General features: G+C 39.8%; 1 protein-coding gene across 4 annotated transcripts; it reads right to left on the reverse strand.

Annotated features, from left to right (window-relative positions):
* Window positions 1–6,313: 6,313 nt before the first annotated feature.
* Window positions 6,314–19,251, reverse strand: elavl3 (ELAV like neuron-specific RNA binding protein 3). 4 transcript variants are annotated; one of them, XM_046032609.1, is made up of 7 exons: window positions 19,175–19,251; window positions 11,926–12,142; window positions 11,729–11,832; window positions 8,904–9,057; window positions 8,557–8,782; window positions 7,446–7,484; window positions 6,314–6,641 (listed from the first exon to the last, which is right to left on the reverse strand). In XM_046032609.1, the coding sequence occupies exons 1-7, from the start codon at window positions 19,181–19,183 to the stop codon at window positions 6,314–6,316; spliced, it is 1,077 nt and encodes a 358-aa protein (XP_045888565.1). In that variant the 5' UTR covers window positions 19,184–19,251. The 4 variants fall into 4 exon arrangements, with proteins under 4 accessions (XP_045888565.1, XP_045888582.1, XP_045888575.1 ...); XM_046032626.1 differs by having other exon boundaries at window positions 8,557–8,785; XM_046032619.1 differs by having other exon boundaries at window positions 6,314–6,662; window positions 8,557–8,785.
* Window positions 19,252–20,298: the final 1,047 nt, after the last annotated feature.

The following is a 20,298-nucleotide window of genomic DNA, read 5'->3' on the forward strand; positions in this document are numbered from 1 at the left end:
ACATCATGTCTCGCTCCATCCTGCTTTAGTCCAGGTCTGGGAGGAGATCCCTCAGGAGACCATCCGCCACCTCATCAGGAGCATGCCCAGGCGTTGTAGGGAGGTCATACAGGCACGTGGAGGCCACACACACTACTGAGCCTCATTTTGACTTGTTTTAAGGACATACATCAAAGTTGGATCGGCCTGTAGTGTGGTGTTCCACTTTGATTTTGAGTGTGACTCCAAATCCAGACCTCCATGGGTTGATAAATTTGATTTCCATTGATAATTTTTTGTGTGATTATGTTGTCAGTACATTCAACTATGTAAAGAAAGGCGTATTTAATGAGATTATTTCATTCATTCAGATCTAGGATGTGTTATTTTAGTTTTCCCTTTATTTTTTTTGAGCAGTGTACTTCTAAAACATAGTGGGAAAATAAAACATTAGGAAGACCTGTGTAGAAAATGCATATTTATGATATTCTTTAAGGCAGTACTATCTTCTTGAGTTCTTTCTTTCATATGCTCCAAACATTTAGCATAGTACTTAGTTGGCATTCATTTTAAGGATATTAAATACATTACATTAAATTTATTAATTTAGCTGCCACCGTTATCCAAAGCAACTTATATGTATATGTCAGTGGTCGCACGCCTCAGGAGCAACTAGGGCTTAAGTGTCTTGCTAAGGGACACATTGGTGTCAGTGGGAATTGAATCCGGGGTCTCTCACACCAAAGGTATGTTTATCCGCTGCTCCATACCCACCGCTAGAGCGTAAAGAAATTTGTTGTATCGCAAGATATTGAAATTTTTCTACGTACCAACCAAACCAGCCTTTGTGAGTGTGAATACATGATGAAAATTATTTTAATATGTTTGATCATAACATAATATTGTTTTTTGACAGTCAATAAAAATTGGGTCACTCAGTATTTGTAACTTTTATTTTATTTTTTTCTGGCATGTAAAGTACAAATAATTAAACAATTCCATGAAAAAGTCTTCAAGCGTCTTCAGCTGAAATCCCAGTAGTAAATATCCTAGACTAAACTGAAAGTTTTTTTTTTTTTTCTTTGTTAAATTTTGACATTGTTCATTTGGTCGTGTTTGGAAGTATGAGATTTTGTATTTCTTCCACTGGTGTTGGTGTCAGCAGAACTGTTTTGATCATTTTCACGTTTTGATTTGTTCTACCATTCCAGGAAAATGTAAGAAAAACATCACTAAGTTACTGCGTCCCCTCTTCTAAATAAATAGACACAAAATACAGTTGGTTGAGAAACAAAAGGACCACTCACCCCTTTACTACCCTAGATACTCCCAAGAAAACCTTCCTGCAGCTTTTCTGAGCTCTATTATATTTTCCCCGAGCTCTTCCAAATGCATCTTGGCGCAATAGGACATCTTTGTTTCAGTAGCACAAATTGATATTGAAATTGATACAGATGATCTCAGTATTACAATGCTTTTGCAGAAACAAACCCTTTAATATCTTTTTTTGAAATATAAATCAACCCATCAGCATAAACAGGAAAGCATCTTGTGAGCATATCAAACCTAGGACAGCCCCTTTGTTCCTGGCTAATTGCTGGACCCTCCAATGGGCTGAAGCCTCACTACAGGGGTTGTCCCATGTCTCAGGGGTTCATCGAGTGGTTGAAAAAACAAGACTGTGATTAGATTAAATAATTAAAAGATTTTCATTTAACAAGACAAACAGAACACAGGCAGTAAAGGCATAACATCTAGCACACAGCATGTATGTTTATACACTTCAATTAGTTAAATATAGCAGTGCATTCTTTGACTATGGAGAACGTTTCCAAATCGTACTTCTAAAGCTGTTTTTCTATTTGTCCCCCTTTTTAAGAAACAAAATGGTGTAACCACAATTTTGGCAAACTTAAAATCTTTTAAACTTGCAAATATAATGAAATAAACCATAAATATACACAAAACATACTTTGTACGAGGCAATAATAATAATCATAATAAATAGTTTTTAAGTTAACAATAAGTTAAAACTACAAGCTTAAAGTCGCCCAAATAATACAAGTTTGTTGGCGCTATTTTGAATTTTTTCAGTTTAAATTATTTTATGTTGCAACAAAAGCTACCACAGACTTTTACAAACACAATTGAACACAGTTTGATTGAAATAAAAAAATCTAACTAAGTCTAAAATCTGCATACACTGTAAAAACTGCAACTAATTAAATAATGGAAGAAAAATAAACTGTACCCAATCAATGCAACCAAACATAATCTTTGACCCATGTGTGTTCTCTATGGCAACATCAACAACACAAATACGCTAATTTAACAAGTGAGTCTTGATATGTAAATGAAATCAATAAATTACAGGAAAAAAAATTATATTTGAAATTGACATGGGCTAAAACTGATGATATATTAGACAGTATTCCTTTCAGGGTCATTGAGAATTGCTCTATTAAGTCAGCCAAATATGCAGTTGGTTTGAGCTTGCATGGTCAGAGCACAAATTAGAGGCTGAGGAAGTGATAATGGAAATTTATAGATCAGAGCTCTCGTTGCTTGTTTGATTTTCTTAATGAGTCTGTTCATGTAATGTTTTTGTCTGAACTTTTGCTCCTTTCACTATTCCACAAACCTTTTCAGTGTGACGTTTAATTTCTTTTTTTAAAAATATATATCATTTGTTCTCAGTCAATATAAAAACAAAGCACATTGCACTTACTGTTCCATAGGAAAGTTTTTTTGTCTTTTTAAATGATTATTGTTGTTGCTCAAGCAGTGTAGTACTGTTTCCTGCCATGGTCCTTACTGTACATTAGGTGTAGGTCTTTGTATAGACTGTGTTTGGAAGGTCATTTCGGGCTGTGGGTTTGGTTTGTGGGTTGACTGTACTACATCGGACATGGTCGGATAAACAACTCCAGCTGCAGTTCAACGTGGCCTGTTATCTCGTTTGTTCCTAACATCTATCGCTGGTCTCACGAAGTGCTCAATCCTACGGTGGTATCTCTTGCAAATTGCTCGACCCAAAATAGCTAGATTAGACCTTTTTATGTGGTCAGCTGTGGACGCAGCAGCAGCAATTAGACTATTTCGGGGGATGAAACAGTATGAGTCAGATCGAAAGATGCCACAGTAAGTGGTGCAATGTTAACGGTTTTAAAGGATTCAGTTGGTCACAAGACAAAGCAAATGATATAAATGTTGGGGGAAATACATTATATGAATGCATAAAATTTTACTGATTCATCATCATTTAATTTTGATATGCCTTTCTTGTCATTCGGTGTCTGCATGAAATGTGTGCAAATTAATTGCAACTGTTTCATTTTAGCATTTGGTTTAGTGGGTTTAGGATTTACAAATGCAAACTGATATGCGCAACTTAGATATTCAAAAGTAATGATAACTGAAATTGTAGAGGGTCCTTATTCAATAAATAACATAGATTTGTACAGCAATTACTCAGGGAATAATATAGTTAGTCTTAATTTATCCTTCTTGGTACTGACTTGCAAAGCAATTCTTTGGCAAAACATCAAATCTATCTAATCATAAGGAATCATGCTCAGTGTTCATTATGAATCTGCATCACTGTTGGAATCTGCCTTTTACCTTTTTATTTGCAAGCAGCTATTCAGTTTTCCAGCTTGGCAGTGAGCCAGTCTCACTGCAGCTTTGTCTGGGATTCTCAAGTCAAAGAACGTCACTTCACTGCACCATCATTGAAGCAACACTGTACACAACTTCAGGACAAGAGATGCGAGTGTGTCTAAACACTCAGAAGTATAGATGTGTCTGTCAGGTTACACCCTGTTATAACTGTTTAATTTTCCTTTTTTTATACATCACATTTGTTTTTGTTAAGTTTGTTTCACTTGTTTTGATGTGGTTGAACGGTTAAGTTTGTATGAGATACAATGTTCCTTCGCCCCCTCCCTAAATCCCCACCCATACACCGCATGCTTATTCCCCCTTGCTCTGCAAAGATCAGAGGGTTTAAAATAAAGCCATGCGATGTCCCAATTTTTCCAAGCTTAAGAATCTGTAAAAATTCAGCACAAGGTCTTGTTCCTTTGTATGTATAAAAATAGATTTATCTCTAATGTAATCCTTTCAAAGAGATCGTCCTCTTTGGCTAACACAGCGTCATTTAGAAAAGCAAAAGCAAAAATGTCTTGAATATACTTGACCTTATTTAATCTATTATCATGTGCAAATGTCTTGATATTGAAAGACATTAGCTCTCCCCATGGTACATCTGAAGTCTGGTCTGTTACAGACATTTCAACTAGACAGGTTGGCCTTAATGCTTCATCAAGGGTGCCATAAATAATTTTCATGCATTTGGGTTGGGGATATTTTGAGAAATGCTATTTTTGTGGTAGTGTGAAACAGATCTGAAGCCAATAAATAAATACCTTTCTGTTGTAAACAGAAGTATAATTATGACACTTATTTGCAGGCTTGATGTTGTACGGCCATCTTTTGAGAGGGCACAAGTTCAAAGTTTCTGGGAAACTTTTAAGGGAATAGATGGGCTTTTAATAAAACTGAGGAGCATTTGGCAAAGCTGGAGGAACTGGTAATCTTTCTCCTCAAAGGATCAGTGATAATTTTGACATTGCCAGATATCTTCGCTCACACGTGACTTAAAGTCAGTTTTAATTGTTCAGTCATTTGGAACTGCAGGCCTCATAGTCTGCTCTATGCATGTTGTTACTGTAGAGCCCATGTTGTCCGCTGAATGGTAAAACGTTGACCTAATTCATTCTGGGAGCTTCTATCTGTGCACAGACTGAAGAATAATACCGGTGCTCTTGAGTTTTTGCTCATCTGTGTTATTTCTCTACAGACCTGCTTAGACCATTATTCAGTACACGGGGTGTGTTGTTTGACATTTTCTTCAGAGTTACTTTTTCAAGCTACATTTATCTAAATAAATCTGAAGGCATGACCTGGTCTTGAGTACGGTAACATTCACAATCAAAGCATGTCAGCTAGAATAATAAATAATTTGGGTGTCTTTCACTTCTTATTTGCTTTTTTCTCTTGACCTGGTAACAGCAGGTGGCTTTTCAGCTAAAACGATATCACACCAAATCATGGCTGATAAAGCCATGCAAAGTAAAATGGCCTGTGGATCATGTAAATTACAGGTGGAATGAAAAAATGATGCAAAACTTGATAAAACACCGGTATTTTCCTTTGACGTGGCTGTGTTATGGTGAAACGGTTTTCCCCTTGCACTTGTCACACCTTCGCCCACCAGAGAATTACTAACGAACGCTGTCACCATGGAAGCACTGCCACTCTGCTCTAAGTCCACAGACAGTCTGCTTGCATTGAATCTATCCTGAGGATAGATTAGAAGAGCCTTTTTTTTGTTTTTGTAGACTAAATATGTATATATCCTCTAGTTAATGAACTGTGTTTCTATTTTATATAAGTGTACTATTGTGTTGTTTGGTGTGAGACTGTGAGGGAAAGAGTGATTCTGATGGCTTTCGGACTACTCTTTTCTGTGACCAGTATTGGTTAACCTAAATCTTATTGGGTCTGAGCTAACAAGCTCACATAGGGTAGAGAAACTGCCTTTACGCTAGGCACCACCTAATGCAGGTCAGGAAACAGTAGTCAAAGTTTCTAGAAAATGCTTACATACTCGGCTATTATAACCACCTTAAATATTGAATATATAGTTATATTTTAATAGATGTATATAAGAGAACACTGTTTTTTAATTTCATTTTCTTTGATCTAAAAAAATCGCTGATTCAAAATGCCCAAGTGTAAAAAAGTGACTACATCCTCTCCAGCAAGATAATGGGAGAGATGGTGGGGTAAGAGTTTTGGGTAAATTGCACATATTTGTTCATTTAAAATTTTGATCGTTTTGTTCATCAGTTGTCATTATTTGCCTGAATTCAATCAAAGCGCTCAGTACACATTCTCTGTCACATTCGTTAGACTGTCTCCTAAATAGATAGCTCTTGCTCCTACCCAACAAACCAGCTACGTACCCCTTCTAATTCAATCCAGGCAAATATAGGGAAGGACTAGCATGTTGTGTAAAGAGAAAAGAAAAACTCCACTAGTATGTTTGTTTGAAACTCTGACTTGTGTATGCTTGTGTATGGATATGTTTGGTTATGTGTGTGTGTGTGTATGCGTGTATCTGCATGTCCGTGTTTACGATAATATATTATGAATTTGTGTGATAATGTGTCAGAGAGAGACTCAGTCCAGGCCCATGTAGAGTGATGGCACAGGGAGCTCAGGTTGCTCTCCCTGCAGGTCGAAGGAGCTGGTGCCAGCAGCCTCTCTCTCAGGCCTTGTGCTGCTTGCTGGTCTTGAAGGAAACCTGCAGCACGCGGTCACCCAGGCGGTAGCCATTAAGGCTAGCAATAGCCATGGCGGCTTCATCGTAGTTGGTCATGGTGACAAAGCCAAAGCCCTTACATTTGTTGGTGGTGAAGTCACGGATGACCTTGACGTTGGTGACAGCGCCGAAGGGCCCGAAGAGCTGCCACAGGACGCTCTCGTCCGCCTCGGGGGACAGGTTGTATACAAAGATGCACCAGCCGGCTCCAGTTGGACCAGTAAGGTTGACCCCGGCCAGGCTGGTCATGCTGTCAATGGTGATGGGGGAGAATCTGGGGAAGAGAGTAGGAGAACTACCATGGGTGTCATTCTGAAGTTCGACACAGAATTCAGTACTCTATACTGTCTCTTATGGGCATGTTTCTCTGTGAGAAATGATAAAAGATTGTAGTCGGGTATGGAGTCGGGGGACCCCATCTCCATCCCATCTGCTGTACAGTAAGTAGATAAATATGTGTGGGCACCACAGTGGCTCCAAACTACTTGCTTTCATACAGATGACACCATGTGCCCTGAGACACACACACCCACACAATATGCATATTTTCTCATTTTCTCTGCTGACCAAAGCCTCTGGAAGAATTAAACACATGAATCACAATGTTCAAAAAAAATCACAGTATTGAACAAAACACAGAAACCTAGAGAGGGATGAAAAGCAAATTGGAATCAAATCATACACAAACTGGAGCAAACAGAGGAGACGCAAACGGAATCTGGTATGTCCATGCTGGTGAAAAAAAGGGGACATTAAAGCAACTGAAACTGACAATGTTAGTTCATAAATAAATACAGATAAATTATTTCTATTAATTAAAAGAAAAGAACGAAAAGGTTAAACAAAGCCATGCCAGAATACCCTGCTTTCAGAAGGCTGCGTCATTGCTTATTGCAGTTACAGATAGTATTTTCTTGTCTGGGCTGCTTCTGTAACATGGGTAAATGGGCAGTGGGCATTAAGAATTATGGCCATTATATCTGATTTCAAGATGAAGTCAGCAGGTGGTATTCCAGGCACTTTGTTTGAGGTTTTATTTTGGCATGGATGCTTTTGAAAGTACACCTTTGGCATTTACCTCTTGACTCCGTAGCTGGCGTTTAGTAAATTGTCGAGTCTGCAACGCAAGAGGGAGAATGAAGGGGATGCAGAAGTTAGTTATGAGATCTACAAGGAAGGGGGGCTTTCAGTTAACATGTTGCTCCTTCACCAGCTGGCCTCCAGAGGGCATCCTTCACTGCAACGCTGTCCCAAACCATCCAACCACAAACTGATGGTGCAAAATAGTCCTGTGTCTCAGCTGGTATTTATTGTTCATTGTTGCTGTTTAAGCTCAAATAGATTCTCCTTTAATAGTTTAAATATAACATAAACAAGGCCTGTATCCAAGGTCATTTCACATGTACTTATTAAAAAATATCCATACTAAGTGAGTATTCCAACCTGAGAGGGTATCTACAGGGTATCTACAGTTGTTAGTGAGGCTCCATGAAAATATTTAATACTGGAAACCTTTGACTTTCAAACTATTTGAACCTTTCAAAATTACCCATGTAGATGTGGCCAACATCTCACAATTGCACTCTTGATGATGCCTATAATGCCTATTGTAGTATAGGCAATATTTGAAGGTTCAGTTTTATTCATCTTAAACCATGTTTTATTTACCTTTAGTTTTTTATTAGATTTGGAAAAATCTGGTCTCTTACATTGGTTTTGAGCTGTTATTTGGATCTGGTCCCTTTCCAAGTGAAGGGATCATGCTGCAGTTTAAAAGAAAGTCAGAGAAAAAGAGTGAGAAGGAGGGACAATACAGTATTGCCAAATCCTTCTGTAATATAAAGCAATAATTTTGCTTAAAGGAACAGTTTATTCATAAGGTGTGTTGATATTGACAACGAAAATTTTTTTGTTTTCGATACACATTTTTTATTATATTCCTTATAATAAAACTACACCACATTTGCTGTTTTTGGGGTGTGCCACTTCATCTGATTTCCCTTGTATATTTACTCTTAGCTATTCTCTGGTCTAGCTGAGGCTTGATAATTGTCACAAAAACCTTTTAGTGACTTGACTTTGAAGAAATCAAAGTCAAATCTTGAAGATTTGGTCTGATAACAATAGCTTTTTACAGACTATCTAGTGATTAACTCGCAGGTGGTGTGAGGTTGGTAAAGGTTCAGTACCTGAAACGCTGAGTCTGGTGGTGCAGGGGCCCCGTGTAGCGGCGGGCAGCAGTCTGGTACAGCTGAGTCAGTAAGGCCTGGCCTGTCTTCTGGCTGGGGTTGTTGGCGAACTTGACAGTGATGGGCTCGGCGGCACCCAAAGGCTTCTGTCCATTCAGACCTTTGATGGCTTCCTCTGCCTCGTTCCGCTTGTCAAACCGGATGAAGCCCACTCCGCGTGATATGCCTGCTCCGAATAAGAAAACAGACCAATGTTACTACCTTGGCATCACGGACTGTTGCTGTCTACCAGTCATTTGGAGAAATGGTGCTTGAGTGACAGCATGAGAAGTGAAATAAGGCTATACCTGTGACTTGGTCCACTAGGATGCGGGATGTGATGATGCGACCATATTGGGAGAACAGCTGTTCCATGTCCTTCTGGCTCATGGTTTTGGGGAGTCCACTCACGTAAAGGTTTGCATCACGAATAGATGCTGAGCTTGGCCGGGCATATGATACCTATAACAACAAAAATCAATCAGTCAATTTTATTTAAAGTGTAAAATCACAATATGAAAACACCTTACAATTTAAAGAATGCACGGGTCAAACAACAATATTTAACAATATTGTTGGAGATGATGAAAGGTTGTCTCGCTAATCTCTCCAAGATTTTTGATGGTCAAGCTTTCAGAGATAACACAGCCATCAATGTTCACACTGAAATTCTTATACAGATGCCCATGTTTGGCTGGTCTAACTAGTTCTGTTTTATCAGTATTCATCAGCAGAAAGTTCATACCCATCTATTTTAAAATTTCAGGTAGAAATGCCTCTAAATTTCGGAGTTTGAAGGTCATTTGGCTTTACAGATACATATAGCTGTGTATCATCAGCATAGCAATAAAAATTAATACCACATTCGCAAATGATGTTACCAAGAGGAAGCACATAGAAAAGAGCATAGGGCCAAGGTCCATCCCTGGGGTACACCAAACTTTACTGCAGAGAATTCAGACATTGTATTATTGTAACTCACACATTGAGTTATATTTAATAGAAATGAATGACACCATAAAATCAATAATTATGTTTATGTACCCCCAAATCACAACTGTGTCTTGAAAGAAAATGGAGAAAATCAAACAGGCCAATGTAAGGAACATGTGAAAAAGACCTGATGAAAGTGAACTGAAGTTCCCAACAAGTTTCCAACAAATTGTTTTCATATTGACTCATGATTTCTCCTCATTCGCCAACTCAAAACAGCCAACTGACTCTTTTCTGTGTACTTGATCTGTGCCTTTAAGCTCACACTCACCCATAATGAGAACATCACAGACACACTATCATGACTATAACCATTACCAAAACTGATACCAATCATTAGTGATGAGTGTCAGCTTTGTTTTCCACAGAAAAACATCAGCCTCAGTTGATGTATATTTCTGAATCCACTGGTGACTTAATTAGTGCCCAACCATTTTTGATGTGTCTGTGTATTCCTTATGGTTTTATGTTGTTCTAGTTTCAGGACATTTTACATCTAGTGCTGTAGAGGAATATCTGAAAAAGTCATACAGATATTGTTGTTTCTCTGTTTTTGGGAGCGTATTGAGCACATGTGTGATAGATAATCCAGTTCAGTGCATTGTTGGCAGTGCTATGTTTGTGTGTGTGATGGAGAGACAGTGTGAGTGTTGTCTGAGATAGGCTAAGCTGCCCTCCCTGTCCTGCCTCCTTCTTTTGTCCCTAGCCTCTGGGGGAGAACAGCTCCACTGGCAAACAGCAAACAATGTAAGTGCATCACAAGACTTGCAGGATCCTTGGCAACTTATAAACACACACACACACACACACACTATTTATATCTATATGTATTTGTATGACAAATATAAATGTTAATTCTATTAATGTTTAGAAATATTTGTAGCATTGACATTGATTTTGCTTCTTGCGCCGTTGTGAAGAAAGCTGTGTTGCAGATTAAAATGACTCATATTATCTTTCAAATGAATACAGGTGTTCTGATTTCATCCATCAGTATTAAGCACCAGTGTCTATTGTGTACACAGACAGACTGTATGAGCAGGAGGGTTGTGTGGTGCAGTGATTAGGGTGTTCTGGACAAGTCAGGGGGGAGTTGCAGTGTTCGGGGAGCAGAGGCTGCCCTATAATTAACCCTCTCCCTCTCGCTCCTACAGTACAGATGGTGCCTGAAGCCCATATGGCCTCTAATCCTGTCATTGGCATTCTGCTCTCTAAGCTACCCCCCACCCTGCTACTACTGCCCCCTCCCTCACCGCCTCAACCCTGTCTATTAAAGCCTCCTGCAAAATCAGAAAGATAAGACTATGGTACCAGAGGAGTTATTTTTTTAATTTGAGAATAAATGTTAAGAGGTTAGTTAAAGACAGAGTGATCTATGTATAGATAATTCAAATAATAAATGAATGTCATAACACAAGTTCAACAATATAACATAATAATTATCTTGATAATAAACATTTTTTCTACATGGTTCCAGTAATTTCAATCTTGTGCATACTGTTATGCGACTTTAAACGCAGGCATGCAAGTGTTTGTTCTTTCAAAAAGGAACCAAATCCAGTACTCAACTTTTCCTGCTTGTAGCTCGTTGTTTGATCAGTCATTAGTCAGAATTAATGTCCCTATTCATGGACAGCTGTTGGAAGATCACCTGCTCTGCTCTCTCACAGATTCGATTTCTCAATCCTGCAGTTTGTCTCAATCTTTGATCTACTTTGATCAGGTTGGGGGGAATGGAAGGAAGTAGTGTTTAATAATATTCCCTCTCTTTCCATACAAAGAAGCCCCCTAATTAGCCTAGATTGGAGGCAGATGGGGTAACCTGGACTGACCCTTGTGCACCGCAGTCAGCCTTCCTAATTACATTTCCATCACAATAACCCCTGCATGCTGTCCGCCCCTTGCTTTCTGACCTCCACTCACCTCTTTTAACCCTTTCTCTCACTCTCTTTGTTCTAGCCACTGCTCCCTTCTGTGTCCTCCTCCCCATTTTACTCCCCTCCCTCTGTCACGTCTGCCACCACCTCTCTCACAACCCCCCCTTGACAAAATCCCCACTTCCTTTTTTATTTTTGTCCAGCACATCGTCAGGAATCAAAGAATTAAGAGTGAATATTGTAGAAAGTAGAAGTCTGCTCACCTTGATTGTTTTAGTCTGCAGTTTAAGACCATTGAGCGTGTTGATGGCCTTATCTGCATCATTTGGATCCACATAGTTTACAAAGCCATATCCCAAACTCTGTCCTGGAGACAAAGAAAGAGCCATAGTGGTGTGAGTGATTCTCAAAACCAGTTGTAGTGAAAATATTTTTGTTCAACGTGGACAAAGTGTTGTACCTGTTATCTTGTCTCTGACTAGCTTGCAAGACTCAATCTCTCCAATGCTACCAAACAAACTTTTGAACTCTTCCTGGGTCATGTTCTGAGGCAGATAGTTGACGATCAGGTTGGTTTTGCTGTCGTCTGTGGAGCCATTGGTGCTAATGACTGGACCATTAGGCAGACTGGTTCCGCTTGGACCGTTGGACACCTGGGTTTCCATGGTGCTGATTATCTGCTGAGGAAGAGGGTGGAGTTAGATTCATAATTCACAAAGAGACACAATAGGACACAGCGGTGATATGGTTGTATAAATGTTCATGTGCTAATATTTAACATACATGTACAAATTATTATGCACACAACCACACACAGCCTACTTTGTCACTGTCAGAGGTAAAGGTCAGGAATCAGCAATGCTAAAATGGAGATGGATACAAAGTCTGATTTATCATCCCCCCTCCCCCACTTTCACCCAATCTTTCCTCCTCTCTCGCTCCCTGCCTCTGGTCCTGCAGATGTCACAGTCCCTTTTTCCTTACTTCTCCCCTCCCCCTACTCTCTTCCAGGGTCAAACACCATTACATCATTACACAGGGATGGATAATAGTGAGGTTGATGTGTGAGGCTGGCAAGAGGCTGGGGGAGTTAGGAGTGGCAGGGGTCGCGATGACGGACAAAAGGGAGAGTGACAATGTTAAACGGATTTTGTGCTACTATAAATGAGGAATATCATGATTTGCTTGAAAAATAATTTAGGATTACACGTTTGTTCTTCTGACTTTGTTTAGGTTTCTTTGTGGTAAACTGACATTTATTTTTGTAAGGTTGTGGGCTAATGCACAGTCAATAGTGTTTGTGTCTCCTGTGTTCCTCTGGAGTAACACAGTGTTGCTTAATTTGATCCACAGGAGATTCTCAAGGAACATCTGTGTGGTCAGAACCAAAAAAATTCCCTTTTTTCGCACCTAACACCTTGTTCTCTATGTTGGAATCATTATATCCAGTGTATATCTACAGTACATGGAAAGTCACTGCAATCTCAACAAATTTCAAATTAAATAGTATGTGGTGTCGTCGCTTATTGTGATGCTGATGTTATGTAGCTGCACTGCTATTTGATATAGAAAAATATAATATATAATATCCTAGGGGTATGTACTGAAAACCTGCAGCAGTTTCAGGCTTACTATCAACAATTTAATTTTACATCTATTTTATGATGCACATATTAAATAAAATGGCATACATTTTATCCTTTTGCATCTGTGTTATTTTCATGTTCACACATCATTAGATTTAATATTTGATTTATTGCACTTGTCAAAGTAAATAATTGGGCATGCTTAGAGTTAAGGTCTCCTTGTTGACACATGCAACTTAAATTAGCCTCTATAACATAACCATGTGTGTGCATTTGTAGTACATTTTGCAGAAGACAATTTGAATTTTGATGCAGTTCAATGTCTGTATTCCTTTTCACAAACATAAGTGTAAGGTACAGTACAGTGTGCTAGTAGTGCTGAAATGTAAATGATGTCAGATTGTGGGTTTGAGCTCTTGCAGATCTCTAACTGGTGGGTGTTAGGAATGTCAATAAGGCTAAATGAGTCTCCTCTAGAGCTCTTGGGATCTTACAATGTAGAAGAATCTTTATATTATAAACATATTTATATATAAGAAACAATTATATTCAGGGAATTTCCTGACCTGATGGAGAAATATGGTCACTGAAACATAAAAATTATTATAATTATAACAGAAGTATTTACCTGGCAATTAAACCTTATGGCTTTTTGGATTATGTCCTTTAATCATGCATAACTAACTTTGTTCTAAATTCCCAAAAGAGGGGTGAATTTATGCTCCCTTAAGTCTTTTTCTTTATTGGTAACCAAGGAATGATCACAGACAGGATGAAAGTTATTGACACAGATGAGGAGTTTCTGTCAGGTGGTTCATTTCATTCACTGCACACAAATTTATATAAATTTAGCAGCGTTTTGTATTTTGTACAGTCTCAGTTTCTGCGTTATCACCATATTACTGGAAGAATTCACATTCATTTGTGCCTCCAAATCTACGTGCCAGTTCATGTGCTCTCTCTTCTTTTCTAGTGTCTTTGAATGAGTCTGTCTAACCTCCCCCTCGTCTCTGTAACCTGCTGTCTCGCTTTGAGCCTCACCTCCACTCAGGTTGCCCAGGTAACAGTCCCTCAAAGACTGCATTGTTTCTAATGGCTGAATGGCTTTCTTACTTCAAGCTCTGTGTGTGTTTGTGTCTGCGCTTATTAGGAGCAGATATACAGGTCAGACATTTTTCCTCCGTGAATAAATATTATAAGGCTTTGCAGGAGCAGGGAATATCAGTAAGACAAATTGATAATGACAAGGGGGGAAAGGAGCACAGTGGCACTGTTAAGACAGTCTAAAAATAAAATACTTCAGACATACATCTACGCACAAAGGCAGTGCAACATAGCTAGCAATCTGTCACGTTAAGATTCTGATGCACAGCTAAAATGCCTGCTGACTATCTTTTTCATGCCATTATGAATTATCATAGGATTATCAAATGTTGACCAAACAAAACATGGAATCAAGCTGTTATGCTGTATTCACTGTAACATTAACCAGTGAATTGTAGTGTGATGTGATACACCTGAATAACAGAGTTATGAGCAACCAAACATGTCCCAAATATGGCAAAAAGCATTTTGATGGAAGTACAAGAACATATTCGGGCAAATTTGACTCGCCAACTGAAATAACCCTCAGCGTGGCAGAACACACATCCCCAGTGAACAGTGTGAAGTTATATAATTCAGAGACCCACTGAATATGGCCTGGGCACTGAGATTGGCTGACACAAGCAGCAACTAAGATTAAGATGTTCATACAGAAACAGAGGGGAACAGCATGCTTTGAAGATATTTGAAACAAATAGAAAAGATAATACCCACTGACGATTGTTTCATCTTTATGTCATATTTTATGTTGTATACCAACAAAGAAAATCTAATTGTCTAGAGTTTGGTTTGCAGTAACCCAATTACTGTGACAAAGAGACTGAATCAGTGTGTGTTGTAAGAAGACCTGTTATGCATGCCCAGTATATATTTACTCCAGCTATAGGCTCCAGACATTTTCAACTACTGGAGACAATAAAAACGTTCACTACAGGGGTACCTTTGCCCCGTATAATTGCCTCTTCTCTCTCAGCGTATTTCATGTTAACTATCTAATAAGGACGAAAACATGAGATTATGATAATCTTTTAAAAATCTTATTTTAAGATTTACCAAAGATTCCAGTTGTTAGGGTAGCACTACACTGCTTTCTTTCTATTTAGGGGTTCTGTGAGATCTCCCTTAATATTTAATGTACTGCATCAGCATCGCCCACACATGGTCCCAGACTTGCACGCAAACAAGAGCCCTGCCTCCTCTGCCAAACACATGAACCCAGACTTGCACGCAAACTAGAGCTCTGCCTCCACTGCCAAGCACCCATACCACCTACACTGTACACAATTAAATTACAAAACACAGAAGCATTGCATGAGTAAATGTAAAGTCAGTCGGAGTTCTCTGTCTTCTGATGCCTATACAGCTTTCTCAATTCATTTCTGCTCCAAATGGAGCACAGCACTGGAGGCTATAATGTACAGAAGAATAAGAGTTTCCCAGTTTGAGTCGTAACATGATATTTGCCACATTACATGTTACAATGCACTAAGAATCACCAGAGATTATCTTCAAAATGTGAAATATAACAAGAGAGACAATGACACGTCACCATCGGTATTTTGTTTTGCGATAAAGTGCCAGCAAAAAATGAATTAAGCTATGTGTTTGGGAATTTTAGGCTCAGTGTAGATTTAAATTAAATTGCTGTATAAGAGTAATAGCCTATATGTATTTCTCTCTCTGTGTAGACAAAACTATTTATAATCATCAATAAAGATGAACACTTGAGAAATCCACCTGAATATGTTCAACTGACAATTATAATAATTATAAGAACAATAATTTCTCCTTTTAAAATATAACCTTGTCTCTAGCACACATTATATTGCATTACATAAATACCTTTTTTTTCTGAAAGGCATGAATCTTAACTGAATGCTAGGCTGAAGTGTAAATGAGCCTTCTAAATAACACAGATTACAGGATTATCCCAAACAAAGGGCATTAGCCACACTCTCTGCAGCTTAAGGGATCATGGTGGCAGCTGTAAAACAACAGGACGACAGGAGTCACAGCTCATGTCAGCCATGAACTGACGCTCCATCCCATTCTCCGCTCCGCAGACTAAAAATAAAAGATTTGTAAAAGATTTCCCTGAGTGTGTGCTGCTTTGATAAGATGGGAGCAGACAACGTCAAAGGCTCGGGGAGACAAATCTGTCCTGCAAGTCCTTGTAGCATGCGGGGCGCTATCCAGCGTGCTGAAAAAGGGAGTGGCTTTCGGACGGTCTCATGTGAAGCCACAGAGGCCCATGATCCAGCAAAGACCACCATTTCGACTTAATTTTATATTTTATTAACTTTGAAAACGTTTTAATTCGAGTAATTAAGAGAGAGGTCCAATATACGGCTACTTAAATATGACAGGTGCATCATACAATCCCTCGATTTCTTCGTTTCTCTTATTTAGACCCCTTTTTTAAAAGGCAAGACTTGTGAGCTCTGCAGGCATTCATGAACCAGAGCGCCTTTTTGCTGAATAAACGTATTGAAACGACCAAACAAAAGAGCCACCCGTTCCTCCTCTTCTCCCTCGCAGAGGCTATGGCAGCACTATGAATATTAATGTAAACAGTGGCGCTTTGTGTCGTGGCCAGGGGCTGCAGGACTCTCCGGGAACAATGACTGTTACAGTCGCCAGCTACAAGTCAAAAACGCCATGATAGGTCAAATAAAAAATCGCAATCTGAAATAATTATTTGCTACTTAGGATCGTTTTCTCACAGAATTACTATTAGTCATGCGTTTAGCGATTGTTGTAATAAAAAAGCATGGGTAAACTCGCGTTAACTCTGCCAGCATTGGCGAAGTCTATTTAAGGCGACTGGCCACTATAATTCTCACAAAATGATCAATCAATTTTAACGCCAGTTTTACGTGCCCTGTACAGTGAAATTATATGAGCCATAGGCTACGTTTTGCCTAAAAACATGATTGTAAGAAAAAGCAGTCCAAGGGATTTATTTTTGCAGTCTCAGAGATGTACATTCTCTTTCTTCCCCACAGGCTTTATGTTTGTTGCTGATAATTAGGCCTACATGAAGTCATTGGCAACAGCAGGGATATCACCGCTTACATAACATAATAGCATTTACATGAGTTAGACAGGCCATGTCTTAACTGTAAAAATCTAACACAACTTAATTGTTGTTTCTTGGACAGAGACTAAAAATGTCCAGTGCCCTTTGAAATCATCAGCCAAAAGGATTTACATTTAATTCTGTATCGTCCGAGCATTTTTAACTTAACATCAAACTACTGTTAGGACTGGTTTACAGTGAGGGCCTCGGTTGCCCTTGTCCTTGAATTGTGTAAGTGCCTTGGATAGGTTATCTGACTCAACGCTTTTATTTGCTTGGCACTGCGGTACAGGCACGGGGGACTGCGGACCATGTGGAGGGGTGCTACAGCCTCTGTCAGTGTGATTCTGTCTCGGCCTGCAAGGGACAATAGGTAGCCTAACGTAGGCCTACAACAAAGAGAAAATAAAATTGAAAGTGGAAATATGTCAAGGACGGTTCGAGCCTCACAGGTGATGTCCACCTCCATTTTGCGTAATTCTCCGAAGCAATATTCGTACCTTTTCAAATTCAATGAAAAGAGATCTTAAAGCTCGATCTCCCACATCCTGTTCATTCTATGTGTTGAATAATTAATTTTGTGTTCCTACTATTAGTCATAGACTGAACAGCCTCACAGTTTATCATGTGTAGATACAATCACAATTTTAACTGCTAATTTCAAATACCCCACCCCTCCTAGTTTACTAGGCTAGTTTACGGATTTTTTTTATAGCCTACGTCACTTTTAAAAACAGGTGGTGTTACACCTGCATGTGCAAGGTTGGACCGAGTAGCATCCACGCTGATTGTTGGTTTCTTATTCATTTCCTGGCTTCTATAATTTAATGGCAATGTTTCTGGTCTTAATTGGTCTGCTTAGATAAGCGATCTGCTGTCAAGAGGTAAAGCGGAGTAGGCCTTTTGAGGCTTCAAGGCCCTCGTTTGGTGCTTAAGTGCAACAGAGACACGCCCAGTCCGGCCGTCGGCTCGGGGGCGGCGAAGGTAATTTATCACCGCTTACATCTCCCTATATCCGACAAGTCCCATGCAAGTATGGCCATTTTGTACGTATGCGATGTGATACTTGGAGAAAATGCGCTTAAAATGGAGAAGTCCGTGCGTGTCCTTACTGTCGCGGCCTCAGAGATTTCCAGCCCATTTACTCGGTTGCATCGCAACGAGAACCCTGAGGAATTTGGACTTTGTCTGATTCAATGCAAACCGATGGATGCGTAATTTCCCTCCTCCCCCTCCCCCTCCCAGAGTGACTCGACCCTTTTTTCCCTTTGCCTTGCTGGATGGGCCCTCAGCCTCCGAGGCATCATGTTTTGTCTCAGAAACCCGTCTCCAGCATCCTTGTGCTGCACCAGGCAAAGAAAACAAGTCCTTCCCCCACTGAACCGAGCGCCTCACCGCCTTTCTCCCTTTCCATCACTGTAGTCCTGCGGAATTCCTAAATCTTGACTCCTGCATCGTTCAGGAAATATAATCAAAGCTGCGACATTTAGGCTAGGCAGTCGGAGTGGACGTGATACAACAATGTAAAGGCTGTGGTGTCTAAAATGGCAGGATTTAGACTTTATCCATCGTTGATGATGACTGCAGGCTGGAGCTCATCCGGCATGGCGCATCACTCAGCATGAGATTGCTAATTGCCACTATCGATCGTTAATGTTATCATAATAATATGGCAGTGCATATTTCACTATAACATAGGAAACTAACCCCAAAGCCCCTCTATGTTTTGGCATGTGGGTATAGCCATTGAGCTCCATTTTAAATTACATTTGTCTGCATTAAAGATATATCAGTAAGATGTGAAATAAATCTGAGTATGTCTACATCACATGTGTACATGTAGTGGATAACAAATACAACATAAAGGGACTGAGATACAATCTAGGCATGCTGCTACAACATCCCCTCCACAAATGTAAGATAAATAGAGTCATACGTACAGTAACCATTCTTGACGTACAATGAAAGAAATCTAGGTCCTTCTTTGCACTGGTCTTGAAGCTGAGTCTCTGTATGCTCTTCGGCCTCAAATTAAATGGCCCTTATGTTTTGTTAGGAGTCCAAATTAAAAGAAAAAAAAAAGAAAAAAAGGAAAAAAATACAATCTTCGCCAGGGAATCTCAGCCCTCTGAGATTGTAGGTGTCCTCTATAGGTTGAAAATGAGGAGAAAGGGGTTTTCTACTAGATGATGATGAGGGAGAGCGTTCTCTCCGAGTGGCGTGGGCGATGGTTCAGAAAAAAGAGAAGCAGTGATCCTCAGCAGGGTGTGTCCAGGGGAGGGTGTTCTGGTTCTGCTGTTTTTATGTGTAATTCCCTGCTCCTCTCGCAGTCTCCTTCTGTGCCTCTGCTGCAATGTTCTTCTTTTATGCGTCCTCCTGGCTGGCAGAGCGCGCTGCTGATTGGCTAATTGTGCAGGGAGGGTAGTACATGGCAGCCATTGCAATGCGCTCCTCTCCCATTATCCCCTTCAGGAGAGATCACCACGAGTCCCCCCCCCCACACACACCCCACACCCCCACAACACCCCACCCTCCCCCTTCCATCCCTGCCCTTCCATCTTTCCACTCCCTTTTTCTCACTCCCCTTCCTTTCTTCCTGCCCCCCTCTTCACACACGCAGAGCGGAGTGAATAGGCCTCCACCTGCACTTTTAGAACAGATGGGTGCAGCAGAAGACAGCAGACTTGTCTCTCCCCTTCCCCACACTTTGCACTCACTTCTCCTTCAGCACAACCCCTTCCTTTCTCTCTTATTCTCCATTTAGGCCTGTTTGAGACCATAGCAAACAACTTCACGCCTTAGGCCTTTGTCTTTGCAAATAAAAGCAATTTTGAGTGTAGACCAGCAGACTTTCTGAGTCCATATTCTCGGCTGATAATCAGAGAATTAAAGCAGTGGTGGTGGGGGGGAGACACACAAAATATGCAATAATTGGGAGTGAATTGTGGCTAGAAACAAAGAATTAAATCCATAATACCACTAATGATTTGTGAACCTCTCATATGCAAGGCAGATGGCTAGCTATAGGGTCAGGTGCAGACATGAAAATAACAAATTAGATACC

This window comes from Micropterus dolomieu, linkage group LG02, assembly GCF_021292245.1.
Source record: "Micropterus dolomieu isolate WLL.071019.BEF.003 ecotype Adirondacks linkage group LG02, ASM2129224v1, whole genome shotgun sequence".
In the NCBI taxonomy this organism is placed as follows: domain Eukaryota; kingdom Metazoa; phylum Chordata; class Actinopteri; order Centrarchiformes; family Centrarchidae; genus Micropterus; species Micropterus dolomieu.

Coding starts and splice junctions, on each gene's coding strand:
- elavl3 (XM_046032619.1), bottom strand. Junction 11,833..11,925: donor AGTCAGAGACAAGATAACAG/GTACAACACTTT, acceptor CTTTGTCTCCAG/GACAGAGTTTGGGATATGGC. Junction 6,663..7,445: donor GCCAGCTACGGAGTCAAGAG/GTAAATGCCAAA, acceptor CACCCATGGTAG/TTCTCCTACTCTCTTCCCCA.